This window comes from Varanus komodoensis, unplaced genomic scaffold (genome assembly GCF_004798865.1).
Source record: "Varanus komodoensis strain SLA01 unplaced genomic scaffold, ASM479886v1 scaffold1, whole genome shotgun sequence".
NCBI lineage: Eukaryota > Metazoa > Chordata > Lepidosauria > Squamata > Varanidae > Varanus > Varanus komodoensis.
In genome coordinates, this window is record NW_025335268.1 from 111,099,606 (window position 1) to 111,114,559 (window position 14,954).

Genomic DNA, 14,954 nt, shown 5'->3' on the forward strand with positions numbered 1-14,954 from the left:
ACTGCTGCCTTGTTTTTTCTTCTGACTAACATGCAACTGCTGCTGTCTGAAAGTTAGACCATCAGACAAAGCAAGAACCAGAGCAAGAGTCTTATATAGCTAAGCCTTGTGAGACATAGTTAAAGCCTCATGAAGCTAAGTGAGGTCTCATGATATTTTGCCACAAGGCTAATGAAGTCTTATGGGACTTAGCCTGCTTCTCTGCAAAGTGTAAGCAATGTGTACTGGCGACAGAACACTGGCGCAGCAGACCCTAGCCCTGGATGAGGTGGCAAAATGGCTTGGGCTGCACCTGCTCATCCTGGTTGATCCTCCTGAAGTAAATGCGTCATAGAAGGACCTGCTAGAAGCTTTCTTCCTTCACTTGCTGAAGAATAGCATGGCAACTGGGTTGTCATCTTCTCCTAAGAACAGACAATGTCGTTAATGCAATGATATCACTGAGGAACAGGGTCTTCCCTTTTGCTGTCAAGCAATCCAGCAGAGAATGTTAGAGAACATTCAGGATGGTGAAGGATGTGAACATTTCTGCATCTAGTTTGATCTTCAATAGACTCCCACTTAGTCATCCACTTTTTTTCAAACAGTTCCCATTAAGGAATTGGGAAAGCATGCTTTAGAGTCTATCAGCCCCCCACCATTTTTAACCATTTTTAGAATGATAGGTATATTAGGATTTTACAGCAAGAACAACAGGTCCTCTGATACCTCTAGACCTCATGGTCCATGACTCATTTTCATCAGGTGCATCAGATTTATTTATATATTTTAAAAATTTCTACCCTGCCCACCACTGTCATCCTGGGATGGCTTACAATAAAAGAACAAATAAAAACAAAACAAAACTGTAGTCCCTGGCCCATGAGGGTTTATGCTTTAATAAATGCTAGTTTTTAAGGGGCCATGGAAATTTTCTCGTTTTTGTTCTTTTCTTTATTTTCCTAGCCTTGCAGCAGTCTCTGGCAGGAACAGAATTATGAGGCAGGAGGCTTTCTCAGTTGGCTCTCCTTAACTGTTCTAGGAGCAGGGAATGGCTCTCTGCATGACACTCAGCCATTTTCAGACTCTCCTCTCCCCCATGTCATCACAATGGAGAGTGAAGCAGGTGTTAAGGAGACTTCTCTGGGGAGCCATTAAGAGCTTGGTTTTGGCAGAATCCATCCTTGTATCTGTCTGGGTTAAACATGTACCAGAGATAGACACTTTCAGAGTATGTTGTTATTATCGATAGTATTCCATTTTATATCCTGCCTCTTTTCCTCTTGCATGAAACCCAAAGCAGCTTACATAGTCCTCCTGCTCTCCATTATTCTCACAACAGCCCTGTGAGGTAGGGTCAGCACAGTCAGTGACTAGCCCAAAGTGACTTAGCGAGCTTCATGGATGAGTGTGGGCTAGAGTCCAGATCTCCTGACTGCCAGTCCGACACTCTACCCACTGTGCCACCCTGGCTCTCTGATTTGGGAGCTTCAGTCTGTTTCATTCTTATTGCTTCATCCATATGTATGTTCTTGGTTCTTAAAACAAGCATCTGTGACATGACAAACTGAGTAGATATTTACTCTAAGGGGATTATTCTTCATTTTCATTTGTATCTCTTGACTCATTGGAAACTGAATGATATTCATTAAAAAGGGTTGAGCATTCTGATATCATTATGTCTGCAAGGCCTACCAGACTATATTATTGATTTACTTTGGTAGTGTGATTGTATAGACCTCCTAATCAGGAATATGGACCTCAGCTTGAAAAGGTTTCTTCCCAGGCTCTACTCCCTCTCTGACTGGAGATAAGAGTGTGGTTTCCAGGCATGGTTCTCATCAGCTGAATTGCTTTTTATTTTGTCCCAGTTGTGGTGGGGTGCAATTTCTCCAGTGTTTGGAGGGACCCTCTTCCAACTGCCAGCTGCATGCATTTATCCATCAGAAGGGTCTGATGACTTCAGGGAACTGGAGGTACTTGTTGAAGCCCTACTTCATATCTTTGGACCTGCTGGATTGGTCTGGGAGAAGAGAGAACTAGCACACAAACTCAGATTTTATTCACTCTTGTTCTAAATGCCAAACCTAGGAAGGATCTGAAATTTATCGGATGGGCTTCATAAAATGCTCAATACCAACACATTCAGAAGATAGCTATATCTATGATTGTTTATCCTAAGGGCCTTAGACTACTGGCAAACTATCCTAACATTAGACAGAACAAAGGGGACAGTAGATTGGTTTTAAACACCATTGGAAACATAACAGCCATGATGCTCTTGCTGATAAGAGAATATATGGCAGATTTAGATGAACAAAATTAATCTACCAAAATGTTCCACTCCTTTAAAATAAATTGTCCTAAAATCAGCAAAGCTATCTCATCAAATTATTGTAGAAGAAGAGACCTGAAGATATTATTGAACCTCCATTTTCTCAGCAATCTTTTATAAATATGAAATACTATCACCTTATAAGTAAAGGCTGTCACAAAGAAGAGGGCACAATCTTTTCTGATTCAGGTTAGATATCAGGAAAAGTTTATCTAGAGAGATCATGGGCTTTCCCACACCAGAGACATTCAGAAAGAAACTGGACAGTCCTCTAAGTGGGATAGTATAAATTTGTGTCCTACAGCAGAAGTGGGTTAGACCTGATGGCTTTCTTGGCCCGTTCCAACTCTACTATTCTATGATTCTATGATATGTGAAATAACATCATATTATGATGACACAAAACATTGTTGTAACAATTGCCTTTGATTCCCACAGATTGGAAGTTGTAAGAATGTAACAGTTATGTCTTTGCGCTCTAATAAACTGGAATTTCTTCCTGATGAGATTGGTCAGATGCAGAAACTTCGCGTCTTAAACCTTAGTGACAACAGGTAATACTTTTATAATTAGAAATTTCTTGTAGACTGAATGCCCTTTCAAATAGACTGCCATATGTTCAAAACTTATAGATATTGAAATAATTGTTTCCTAAAGGCAATGCTAGCTTAAAGGGGGACAGGAAAAACACTCCTGTCCTCCCTGTATCACTTGTAGAGGCATCTGGTATCCTGCTTCCAGAAATTAATGGGAGGAATCATACATCACCACAGACCCTTCTCTAACCCAGTTCCCTTTGGTTGTTTCAGGTTCTCACAGCCCCAGCCATCATGGCTAATCTTATATTATGGGCACTGTAATCCAAAATACCTAGAGGGCACCAGGTTGGGGAAATCTGCATCACAGAAAGGAAATTCATTGAATGAAAATGTGCAATTGCCTAAGTTTGTTTGTTTGTTTATTTGACATATTCTGCATTAATTAGTCCAAAGGACTCTACTTAAAATTCTTAAAGTCAAATGCTTTATAAAATATGCAGGTAGATGCTTTCTGCTTTTGAGTATTTTGGTTCTTAAATGTTTTAGCTCAATCTATAAATAATATGCTGCTGAATAACATACCTTCTAGAGGCTGGTAGTTATTACAACTACAAATCTGATTCATTTAACTGAAAAGTAATAAAAATCAACTAATTTAGGAATCCTTTCTTTCTTGTGGGAATTAATTAGTGAATATTTAAATACAGCTATTTTGTTGTTGTAGAACCATTTGACACAAAATAGTTGGAAATCATTGCACAGAAGCAATTTTAATTTATAGAATAAGAAAGGCTAACCTGAGCTTTTCATGCAATATGGAACGTATCTGATAATTGTATCTTGCTGCCAGCTCATAGAATCAAATTTTCTAGTACTTGTGGGGGATGTTGCCAGGAATGCATTGGATGGTCAAGTTAGGACAAAATTGAGTGGAGTTGGGGGACCGAGCGCAGCTCAGCAATGGATGGCATGGATTCTAGCACAAAAAAGTGGTCTGTTTACCTAAAATGTACAGATTAGAGCTTTTCTAACAACCAGCCTGAAAGAAAAAAGCATATACCAAAGAATCTTGTTTGGTTGGCAGCCCTATTCTTCCCTCTTGGTTGTGCAAGAAGGGGAAAGTGTAAAAAAACAGGTGCTGAAGAGTTTCAGATTACAATAGTTTGTCCTTTCCTTTCCATTATATTTCTGGAGTTCAGTGATCTCTACAAAATCTTGTAACAATTCAATCAGATGCAGGAGGAATCTTAGATTTTAGCTGATCTATGAGTGTCAACAGAGGAAAGTTATGAGTGGTGTGCTGGTATTTTTTATTTTAAATGTCTGGGTGTTATGATGATGATGATCTGAGGATTTAGGAAGTATGTGTTTTAAACTGAGGGTGCTTCCAGATGAGACAAGCTTTTATTGTGCAGTCAAGTACCTCCTTCATGCAATTTTACAGATGGATGCAGATTTTTGTCTACTATTTGCAACCCTCCTGGGCTTTCCCTCGGTTGCTTCTGTCTTCTTTTCTTACTGGAAAAAAGGATCTGTTAGGGCACAGTTATATGGCTGCCAGACGCTGTTTAGTGAGTCTCTGCTCCAATTTTGGAAATGCACCCTGAAGTGAAGCTGTAACTTGGAGTGCCCTTTCCCTGCCCTCATACCTGGTGCAGTTCTTTTCATGCTGGCTGTGGCTCCAAGGTTGAATGAGTGATCTGGGAGCCAGGATAGGGTGGGCAGAAAGGTGAGGATAGGAGATGCTTTCCTAGGATATAATATAAGCTGGCGGTGCCTCAGCCTGGCCTTCCCAGGTGCAGGGCTAAGAGATTTGGACAGCTAAAACCATGGCCTAAGTCATTTGCAGAGAGGAAGACATGTGCTGGTGGCCTCTGACCCGCAGCAGGTTGCCCACAGTCCTCCAAATTTGAAGGGCAGTGGGCAGCCACATCAGACCTTGCTGTTAAGGAGCAAAGGATGGAATAGCTACACAATGCCTTTTGGCTGGTAGCACTAGAAGCTGCCTGTCTAGAAGCCCCATAAGAAAATAGTTCTGAAAATAATTTAAAGTTGCTTTTAATTTTAAAAAATCTTTTAAAAAGCAATGCTGAGTGAAAATTACCAGGATACTTGTTAAGATTTGACTGTAAAGTACAACCTAACAGTATTGATAATGTCTAAATAAATGTGGCTGCTGCATATATAAATTCTGTTATTTTTGCAGATTGAAAAATTTGCCTATCACTTTTACAAAGCTTAAAGAACTTGCAGCTTTGTGGCTCTCAGACAACCAGGTACACAGTTAATATCTGTCCTCATCCTAATAGCTCAGCAGTAGGGCAGTGTGTTCAGCTGTTATTCGTAAAATGCTTGGGTTGAAATATGAATCTTAAAAACCATTAAGCCAGAACTTCAGATGCTGTCTTCTGCAGAAAAATTAGAATTAGAATGTGATATACGTAGAACTATTAATAGCACATTAAAGGTTTTGTTCTGCGTTTTTCAGTATTGGCAGATCTAGTGAGACTGAAAACTTGTTAAATTCCTGAAATTGGAAGCTTGTTGAAAAAACTGCTTGTCAGGAAACTACTTATAGTATATGCACTTTCTTTTTTTTACAGCTAATATGGTAAACCTATGGCTTGTTGAATGACTTCTATTAATCTGTCATCTGAATATCATTATGAATTGAGCATGGCCCAGTTTGTCAACACATTTCTATTTTAATGGCTCATTTTTTGGATAAAGAAGTTTTCAACAAGCAATAAAATACTTACCTGTGAGTAAGCCACACCAAATTCAGTTGGACTTGCTTCAGAGTAAGCATGCATAGCTTTGCAATCCTATAAGCTAGTAGTTCAGAATAATTTCTAACTGCCTAAGCTATGTGTTCAGACCTTATTTCTTTTCCACCCAATTACCCATACTGAGGCTATTTTCAGTAGATGCAGAAGTTACTGAGTATCCTAAGACATCTCATCTTCAAATAAATACAGAATATAACCTATATTTCTATATATACCTATAGCTATATATCTTCAGGTGCAGGAATTGCCTTCTAAACAATGTGAAAGTTATTTGGAGGGATGGGAGTAAATCAACCCCAAATGTATATATGCATACCATATCTGGCTACCCAAAGAGGTGCGGTATTCTCTGTTTGGCAGATGTAAGAGGAAGGAAAGTGCTTATGTCAGTGTAAACAAGATGACCAAAATGAAGCGATTGCATGGGTACTTCAGAATCACATCCATAGTTGTTAGGAGAATATAAGTTCTTATTTAAAGCACAACAACATAGCAAAACATAGAATCATTATGTAATAGAAAAATAGTTTAGCTCGATCTGTTGGCTGGAGATGCTAGTGTTAATCACTACAATGTAACATCTCATAACTATCACATTGGGCTTTTTTGCACAGGAGTTATTGCAATTCTGTTTACATTTTTGTTCACAGTCTAAGGCCCTTATTCCTCTTCAAACTGAGGCACATCCAGAAACAAAGCAGAGAGTACTGACTAACTACATGTTTCCTCAGCAACCTCGTGGTGATGAAGGTAAAGTACAGTCAGCCAGCCTTCTAAAATAAAGAGACCTATGTAATATTGATTTTATGCCTGCTTATGTGTTCCAAACAATGATTCTATTGAGAGTGGTTGTTTCTACAATACAACCCATTTAGAGGGCAATACAATGTTGGTTTCTGTTGAAAAATGCCTGTGACTGGAAGCTGTAGAATTTCTTTTTCTCTGAACATGCATAGGGTTGCTGCCTTATTTAGATCTACAAATTTCCTAAGCCTTTCCCTTAAACTAAGCTTAGTTTTCTGCATTCGGAATGATACATATCAGAGAAAGAGTAGTAAGTAGGCAGAATTTGCACAGAACTAGCAGTATTTGATTCAGTTATCCCATCAACCACGCATTTAGTAAGTGACAAGTCATTGACTACATTCAGATGCCAATATGTGAATGAGCATACGTAGGTAAGTTTGACGCTCACACATGCCCCTCTTGTCTCTCCTCCTCTGCTTCAGTCACAGGGAGAAGTTTGGCACTGTAAATTATCAAGAGAGGTATTTTAAATACTGCAGAAGTATTTAAAATACTGCAGAGTCTATAGTATTGATATGCGGCAGCTGCCAACATAATGGAAGTTACATATTGTCTCTAAGCTGCTCCAACAAAAGGCTACATATCAAAGAAATATGAGACAAATTGGAATGGATGCATATTTTGCTCTTGCAAAACTGCACAGTGATCTTACCTATCAGCCCTTTGCTGGCTGAGTGCCAGCTATGCTGGGCCTGCTGTGTGACATACTCTTGACTAATGTGGGATATAAAAGGAATTTTTTTACAAATTAGTATGAAAATGGTACCTGACACCAGCAAAACTATATTACATGAATAGTAAGTATTCTAATACATGTTGGAGATGTGATCAACAGGTGGGTACCATTTTCCATATGTGGTAGGAGTGTGAAAATATTAGGAAATTTTGGGAAATGGTTTTTAAGAAAATTAGCGAAATATTGAGTTTAGATTCTGAAGGAGATCCTGGAATGTTGATATTTTATGAAAATAAATGGAAATGAAATATTAAAGAATTGATAACAAATTTATTAACAGTTGTGAGATTAATAATAGCAAAGAATTGGAAGGAAAAACAGGGTTTCCAATTAAGTGAACGTTATCAAGAAATTGGGAATATAGCTGCTAATGGTAAGTTAAGGTGGAAAAAGGATTGATGCCTAAACCTGAAGTCAGCATTGTATAAAGGTTTTGAAAGAATGAATGAATTTTAAACACATACATTTAGACTTAAAATAGTTTTTCTAGTTTAGAGTTGATGGTAATTTAAGGGGATACCATGAGTAAGATTTTATCACAACATTTACTTGATTTTGGCATTTATTTTTAATTATCTGTAGATATCCAGTCTGACAGTGATAGTTTTAATCCTACTCTGTGGGAGGAACAGCGACAACAACGTATGACAGTTGCCTTTGAATTCGAAGAAAAAAAGGAAGAGGAGGGGAATACAGGAAAAGTTAAGGTAACTGGAGATCATTTTCCTTGCTTTAGTTGTTAATTTGGGGGTAATATCAGTGAACAAATTCCATTGAAAATATGCAGATGGTTCTTAAATGCGTGGAACAATTATTGACCAAATCTATAACTAAGTAAGGCCACAATGCTCAACACAGTCACAAGGAAATAAAGCCCATTGACCCCAGATAGACGCACTTCCAACTAAACATGCACAGAATTTCCCTGCCAGTCTCTTTGAAATATTGACTTTGGTTGGGTCTCCCATTGTTGGCTATTGTGGATGGAACTTCCTATGAGCTTAAAGTTACTTCTCCCATAGCCAGCAACATGAAAGTCTTCCTTGTGTGCAAAGCAGCATTGTTTAAGTCCATTGTAAAAGTCTGAGCTTTCTTTAATAGTAGTCTATCATCAATTTGATATGTCTCTTTTTGTAACATCTCTCCTTTCTTTGATATTTATTATAATCAACCATTGATACCTGTGACACTTAAAGAGAAACATATATGTCTATGGAGATGAAAAATGCACATTGCCTTTCCACAAATCATGTTTGGCAGAAGTGCATGTATCTTGCTGTGCTGATTTTATGACAGTTTTATTAACAGAGTAACAAAGTGTAAGCAAAGAGAGTTGATGTCTTAGGTTCACAAATACCATTTTTAATTGACTGAGAGCTGCCAGATTGGATGAAATAAATAGCTTTTTGAAGCAGGTGATTCCATTTTGTATATAACGTAGAGGCAAGGAAGATTATGGGTTATATTCCCTTACCAAAGCCAAGCATCATATATAATGGTAGGAACATAAGGAAGAATGCTGTAAAAATCCAGCTAACTGATTTAAATTTCTTCTTTTGGAAATTTAATCAATCACAACTTTAAATGCAAAGGGATGCCTTATATACTGGTCATCAAACTATTGTATTCAGTCTTGAGTACAGAAATTTGAATTAGATGCCAGATAAAAGGGAAGTTCCTTGGGTGGGCCTGTATCCAGCATTTATCCACTGAAGGTAGAAATGTACTGCTTTTGTCTGAGGACCACAAGAACATCCAATCGGAAACAGTATCTAGTGCTGCCCACATACCAGCAAGATACACAGATAGCTCAAGAGGAAGCTAGTGACTCCTAAACCAACTGGAAACTAGCTGAAATTCTTGTTTCTGGAATGTAGTAAGCCAGTGGAGCTTGCAAAATGGGGTGTTTAAAACTATGTCTGGATTTGCTTTAGAAAGCATGAACATCTTGCTAATACTGCTGTTCATTCCTGTGATTGTAACAAAATAAGTGGAGATGAAAGAGTGTAGTAGTAGTAAAGTTAAATTTCTATACTGCAGCTTAGCCATAAAAAGCTTTCAGGACAGTTTACAAGATACAATAAAATACAATATAAGGCAAGATATGAGAACTCAGAACAAAATCAAATTAGCTACATGAGGCAATAAACACAACAATTACAAAATGTATAAAACAATAGCAGCAATACAGAGGAATTAAAATTAAGCCAATTCATTGTCATCATGTTGCCACAACTATAAACCACTCACCTAACTGGCCCATGGCCAGAGTTTCAGGCCCAACCAGCCACCAACCAGGTACCAACAGGTGGTGTTCATATTTCACACAATATATTATACAATACAAAACTGTTTCCCCATCTTAGTACTCAAAATGTGATTGCCCGAACCGTTCCTAACAAGTTGGCTACTGTCGTAACTTCTTTGAAATCATGATTTTATTCCATCAGGGGTAGGCATCTCATTGGGATGTACTCCAGGAGATGCCAAGGGGAAAAACAGCTTTGGTGCAGTAAAAAGGTCAAATGTAGGTTCTTTTTTTAGTGCTTTGTGGCACAAATGCTTCCTTTTAAAACGCATACACTCCATTCTTTCTGATGGGACCAGCCAGGGTCATGTGGTCTGTGGGACACAGACACACACTGGGCGCTTGGTACTGCTTGACTGTAAGCTACTTTAAGTGCCAATTTAACAAACTAGAAAGGGGAAGATAAGTACACACACACATACATACAATAGTACATTGCTCAGTCCAGAATAGGGGTCTGTGCACAGCGTTCTGGTGACAAGATCAAATGTTTCAGCAGGGGTTTTATGTGAACATTGCCTTGCGGAATTGGGCAGATGTGTTTAATTCTATGCAATGATTTGTCGAGATCGAGTCAGATATGCAACAAACCACTGCTACAGAGTCCCCACCTCCCCGCAGCCTCTCAGGTGAATTCGCACCCCAAAGCTTCTTGGCCCCAAACACTAGGAGCCAGACACACTGCATTCAGCACACACCCACCTGAATACTTGAGGAAAACAGAACTTTATTGAACAGATACATACAATAGAAGTGAAGGGTTTGAATAGGTGAACACTCAGCAATGCAGATGCATGCACACAAGAGGGAGAGGGGAAGGAATGGAAATACAAGGTTCAGAATACAAGGTTCAGAATCTAAGCACCATTCCCACCCCTCAGACCATCTCAGACCTAAAACAACAAAGCTAACTGACTACAATTAATACCATATAGAATACTTAACAAAGCTTCCTCATGAGTAATGTATCGAGGCACAAACAGAGACTTCAGTGGCAACTAGTTTCTCTCCTATGAGGGAACAACTGTCAACCTGAGAGCTCTCCTTTTATTCCCTCCCCACAAGCAATAAGACCCCTTGTTTCCATTGGGTGACATCTCCTGAACATTCCAGGTGGGACCCATTGGCTTGATGACCCCTACCTTACCAGAGCCCTTTCCCTGGGAATGTGAATTGCCCTGACCTTGGATGAGTTGCTCCTGTGGGATGTTTTTGCCCAACCTTGGCACCAAAATGGTCTTGAAGCTGCCACCTGGGCTCTGCAGAGCCAAGTCTAATTTTAACTCCTTCTTTCCCCTTGGGGACATAATACCCTCTCCACTATGATATATATTAATCGAGTATGGTGCAATTCTAGGAGAACACAGAGTATTTTCTGGAGTTCCTCTGTACCCTCTCATCTTGAAAGACAGAGAGCTGGTTTTGGATGTCTACATGAAGTGCTTCAGATGATGAGGGAGGGAAGTTGAGTACTGCCAGGATAAATTGTATCCTGGATCTCTGGTCTACTCCTCTCCTCACCTACCCCAGAACATTCCCCAAAGTTTTTGTCTTGCTACCTCAGGGTAGGGTTCTTTTCACACCATCTGGGAGGGAGGGGTAGGTGGAGATCAGAGCTCCAAAACTCATTACATGGTCAGAGGAAATCTCCAAGCTCATAGCTGAGAAGCCAGAAAATCCTTTTACCATCTAGACAGTGTCTAGTACCAGAATCTACAATGAGGAATATGTGTGTGTGGAAGAGAGTCTTTCACTTTAAAGCAATTAAAGACTCGAGTTCCATTTTAAGTTTTATCATCTCTGACTTCAGGTGCTATATTTTCACATGAAAGAAGCAATGTGCTATACTGCAAATGTAATTACTTCACATATCACAAAGCAGTCATTTCCAGTAAGGTTATGTTTATACCTGAAAGGTTCAAACAGAACAGTGATACCGTACAAATAAATCACATCTATATGAACATTGACCAAGCTATCAGAAAAGTGTAATTATTTAGGTTATGTGTATAGCTTTGTTCATTGCAACTTTCTTCTCTCTCTTTCTCTCTCTCTCTCTCACACACACACACACACACACAATGAGAGAGAGAGAGAGAGAGAGAGCGCACTAGTTTAGGTAGCATCGTTTCCCCCTTTTTCTGAGCTATTCCGCAAGCATAAGATAGCTTGTTAATGGGGATTGGAAGCCACATTTTTCCTTCATTCTGGTGCTGGTTCACAAACTAGAAAAGGACTCTATCCATTTAGGCTAACTGTATACAACACTGCACCTAATACAAATTATGGTAGCGTGAAGCAACTCTTGTTAGCAGCACTTGCTGACATGACAGTTTTCCCTGTAAGATCCATTGCACCAGCAGGCAGTACTAGCATTGCACTAGAGGTCACTTACACTAGTGCAACATAATTTATGTTAGCAGTCGTGTTGCTCTACTGCTCTAGGTACTGTCCTATTAATTTAGAACTGAGCTGAAATGCAGTACCATCTCTACATTACATTCATGCACATATAATTCTGGCTACCCACAGTTACCAAATCAGAATCCAGCCTGAAAAATACAGCTGCTCCCTGGAGCAGAGTCCATCCTTCATATTCAATTAGCTCAGCAGCACAGATGTTAGGACTAACCAGGGTTTCCCTTAAACTAGGACCTGAAAAATTGGTTAAAAATCAGCCTTACTTTAACTTTAGCAACAGGGGTGGATTTGCTCCAAGGAGCTGTCCATATGGTTGGCTTTCAATGTGCTAGCTGTGGGTAGCATGGAACCTATTTGTTTCTCAACAATTTACTAGAGTGAGTTTACTCATGCATCTTCATGCCTCAATTAGTGCACCATCAGATTATTTTTATGTGTTAAACACCCATCACAGATCAGAGAGTACATGCTGAATTGATGTATCTCCATAAGGAGCATATTTATTTGTTTGTTACACCTCATCAGATGATGAGACAAAGGGTAATAAATGTGCATGTGTGAAATATCTCTAAGTTTTCACTGAGATTTCACTGAAGACAGTACAGAGTGCTGCCTCTACACTAGCAGTTGCTAGTGCAACAGGAAGCTAGAGCAGGGTAGAAAGTAGCTGAAGCTACAGCTTTCAAAATGGAACAAGTAAGGAAAGCTCATAGCAAGGAGTTTCACTGATGTGTCCCATTCCAAAAGTAGTAGCTTTAACTCCTCTTATTATAGCACCAATTACAGAATCAATTGTAGGGTTCTCTTTGACTGATATGAAGACATTGTTCTGAGCACTGAAAGAACCCTCTCTATCAAGGGATTGGTTTTCAAGGAAATATGTCCCCTATATCACTCTGCATATTCATTAAATTTAATAGAGATTGGTTTGTTCTGTGTTTAAATATGTTTTATAATATATCTTTTAACACAGTTTTCATAATAATTTTATACTGATGGGCTTGTGAAATTTGCTTTTGGTCAAGTATATCATTGTTTGCTGAAATGAATTTGACAGTAGAAATTAAAAAAGAAATTCTTCTATCCAGGAATATTGCACTTTGGAAGGTTTTTATCCCCAGCGGCATGCTACTTCTGAGGTAACTTTAAATGTGAAACATAAAAGACCATGAATAGAAAGGGAGTCTAGACTTCATTGGTAATTATCATTTTTAATATCAATATGGGAATATCTTCACCCTAATTCTATCTAGCACATCTGAGAATACATTTAATAGTGAAAACTAATATTGACCTAAGATAAATTGACCTTACTTAAATCACCTTATGTAGTTAATTTAGTGACACTGCATTTTTAGTAGCCTTTACAATGCATGTATTATTTGGCTTACATCCCAATCGTCTTTACAATCATGTGTCAGTTCTAGTTAAAATATGGGCCAGGTCATCTAGTATAGTAAGTTCTTTAATGAGGCTATCAGCAGTCCTTCAAGTATAAGTCAATTAGAGCTATAGTAGTGGCATATTCCACACATCACTTTAGTTTTCTTGTTGGAGATGTACATTGATTTGTAATGTAAATTTCACCTTTGCTATTGAGATCCATCTTTGGATGTGCTTGTCTGTATGCATACTTTATTATACTTCAACGCTGAGTGTAAGTTGCTACCATAATTTGTATTCTTCACATCAGTCAAGCTTTTGAATGGATGCCAATTAACTTGTGTCTGCATTGGAACCTTGCCTGTACATGTTATCTTTTTTTTCCTTTTGTGGTAGAAATATACAAATATGCTTACAAATTAGAGGAGGAAAATTGTTCTGAGTGCAATCCATTGAATTTTAAGTACATTTAGGTCTTCTTGGTTTTAGTAGGAATTAAAAACATCAAACCATTTTGGATTCCTACTAATATTCTCAAATAAGCTGTCACAGTCTTTTATCAGTCCAGAGTGACTTTCCATATATTAGTTGATTTTCAGATCCTACCTGAACTATTTGAGGGACTTTAGCAATTTTAACATCAAGGTATAATATTCTAGGGAAAACATAAAGTTCATTCATTGATACAAGTGGAGTTTATTTTTTTATTTGCCATGTTGTAATGACATAGGCTTTAATATTTCTTAGATACAGTATAGCAAATGTTTTATGTCAGCATTGTCTCAAATGCCAAAACTCACTGTCTTTGTGTTTTGCGTTTTATATGGCCTTAATAATAAAAAAGAAAGGTATAATGATTGTTTTTATTTCCTATTTGTGCCTTTAATTTATTTTTAAATGACTGCTCAGGTTGAAATAAACTTAAAGCGTTATCCAACTCCATATCCAGAAGATTTAAAGAATATGGTGAAATCTGTTCAAAATCTGGTTGGCAAATCTAGCCATGGATCAAGGTCTGAGAACTCCACACCAACTGCCAGTACAGAACAAGCTGTGAAGGACAAATATGATCACAAGTGGCCAATGGCAACAAAGGATATATCAGTGGAGGTAACAAGTGGCAAAATATTTAAAGAAACTGTTCAATATTGATTCCTTGTTATATGAGTAAGCTTTCCTGTCAGCTTTCTGCATCCTTCTTCTACCCCCACCCACCCTGCTGTCTAGATAACATTTTACTTCACTTTTATATGCTGCCACTTTGATTTCCTTTTCATTGTGGGGTCAAATATCAAGAAGTTCTCATATAGTGTAGCACTAAATGATCATTGCCAATGTGACATGACTATGGAACCCGCCCCAAAGTCAGGCCTTCCTCATTCAAGGCCTGCTCTCAGCAGCCAAGACAAGAACATGGTCCAAACAGGAAACATTGAGATCAGATCAACCAGCATCTAAACCAGGGGTCCTCAGACTTTTTAAACAGGGGACCAGTTCACTGTCCCTCAGACTGTTAGAGGGGCGGACTATAGTTTGAAAAAAATATGAATGAATTCCTATGCACACTGCACATTCAAAATTAATTAAAATTAAAATTATTTTAAAAATTAATTAAAAATTTAAAATGTTTGCTCCACTCCCTCAGGCTGCAGCAGAA

The 14,954-nt window shown here is 38.4% G+C and overlaps 1 protein-coding gene across 1 annotated transcript in view; it reads left to right on the plus strand.

The window, feature by feature from the left end:
* LRRC7 (leucine rich repeat containing 7) overlaps positions 1-14,954 on the plus strand; it is a 188,112-nt gene that overhangs the window by 114,502 nt on the left and 58,656 nt on the right. The window contains exons 11-16 of the mRNA XM_044440627.1: positions 2,753-2,868; positions 5,060-5,129; positions 6,293-6,392; positions 7,768-7,892; positions 13,003-13,053; positions 14,207-14,407. Of these exons, the coding sequence (XP_044296562.1) occupies positions 2,753-2,868; positions 5,060-5,129; positions 6,293-6,392; positions 7,768-7,892; positions 13,003-13,053; positions 14,207-14,407 (663 nt within the window). The remainder of the gene's footprint in view (positions 1-2,752; positions 2,869-5,059; positions 5,130-6,292; positions 6,393-7,767; positions 7,893-13,002; positions 13,054-14,206; positions 14,408-14,954) is intronic.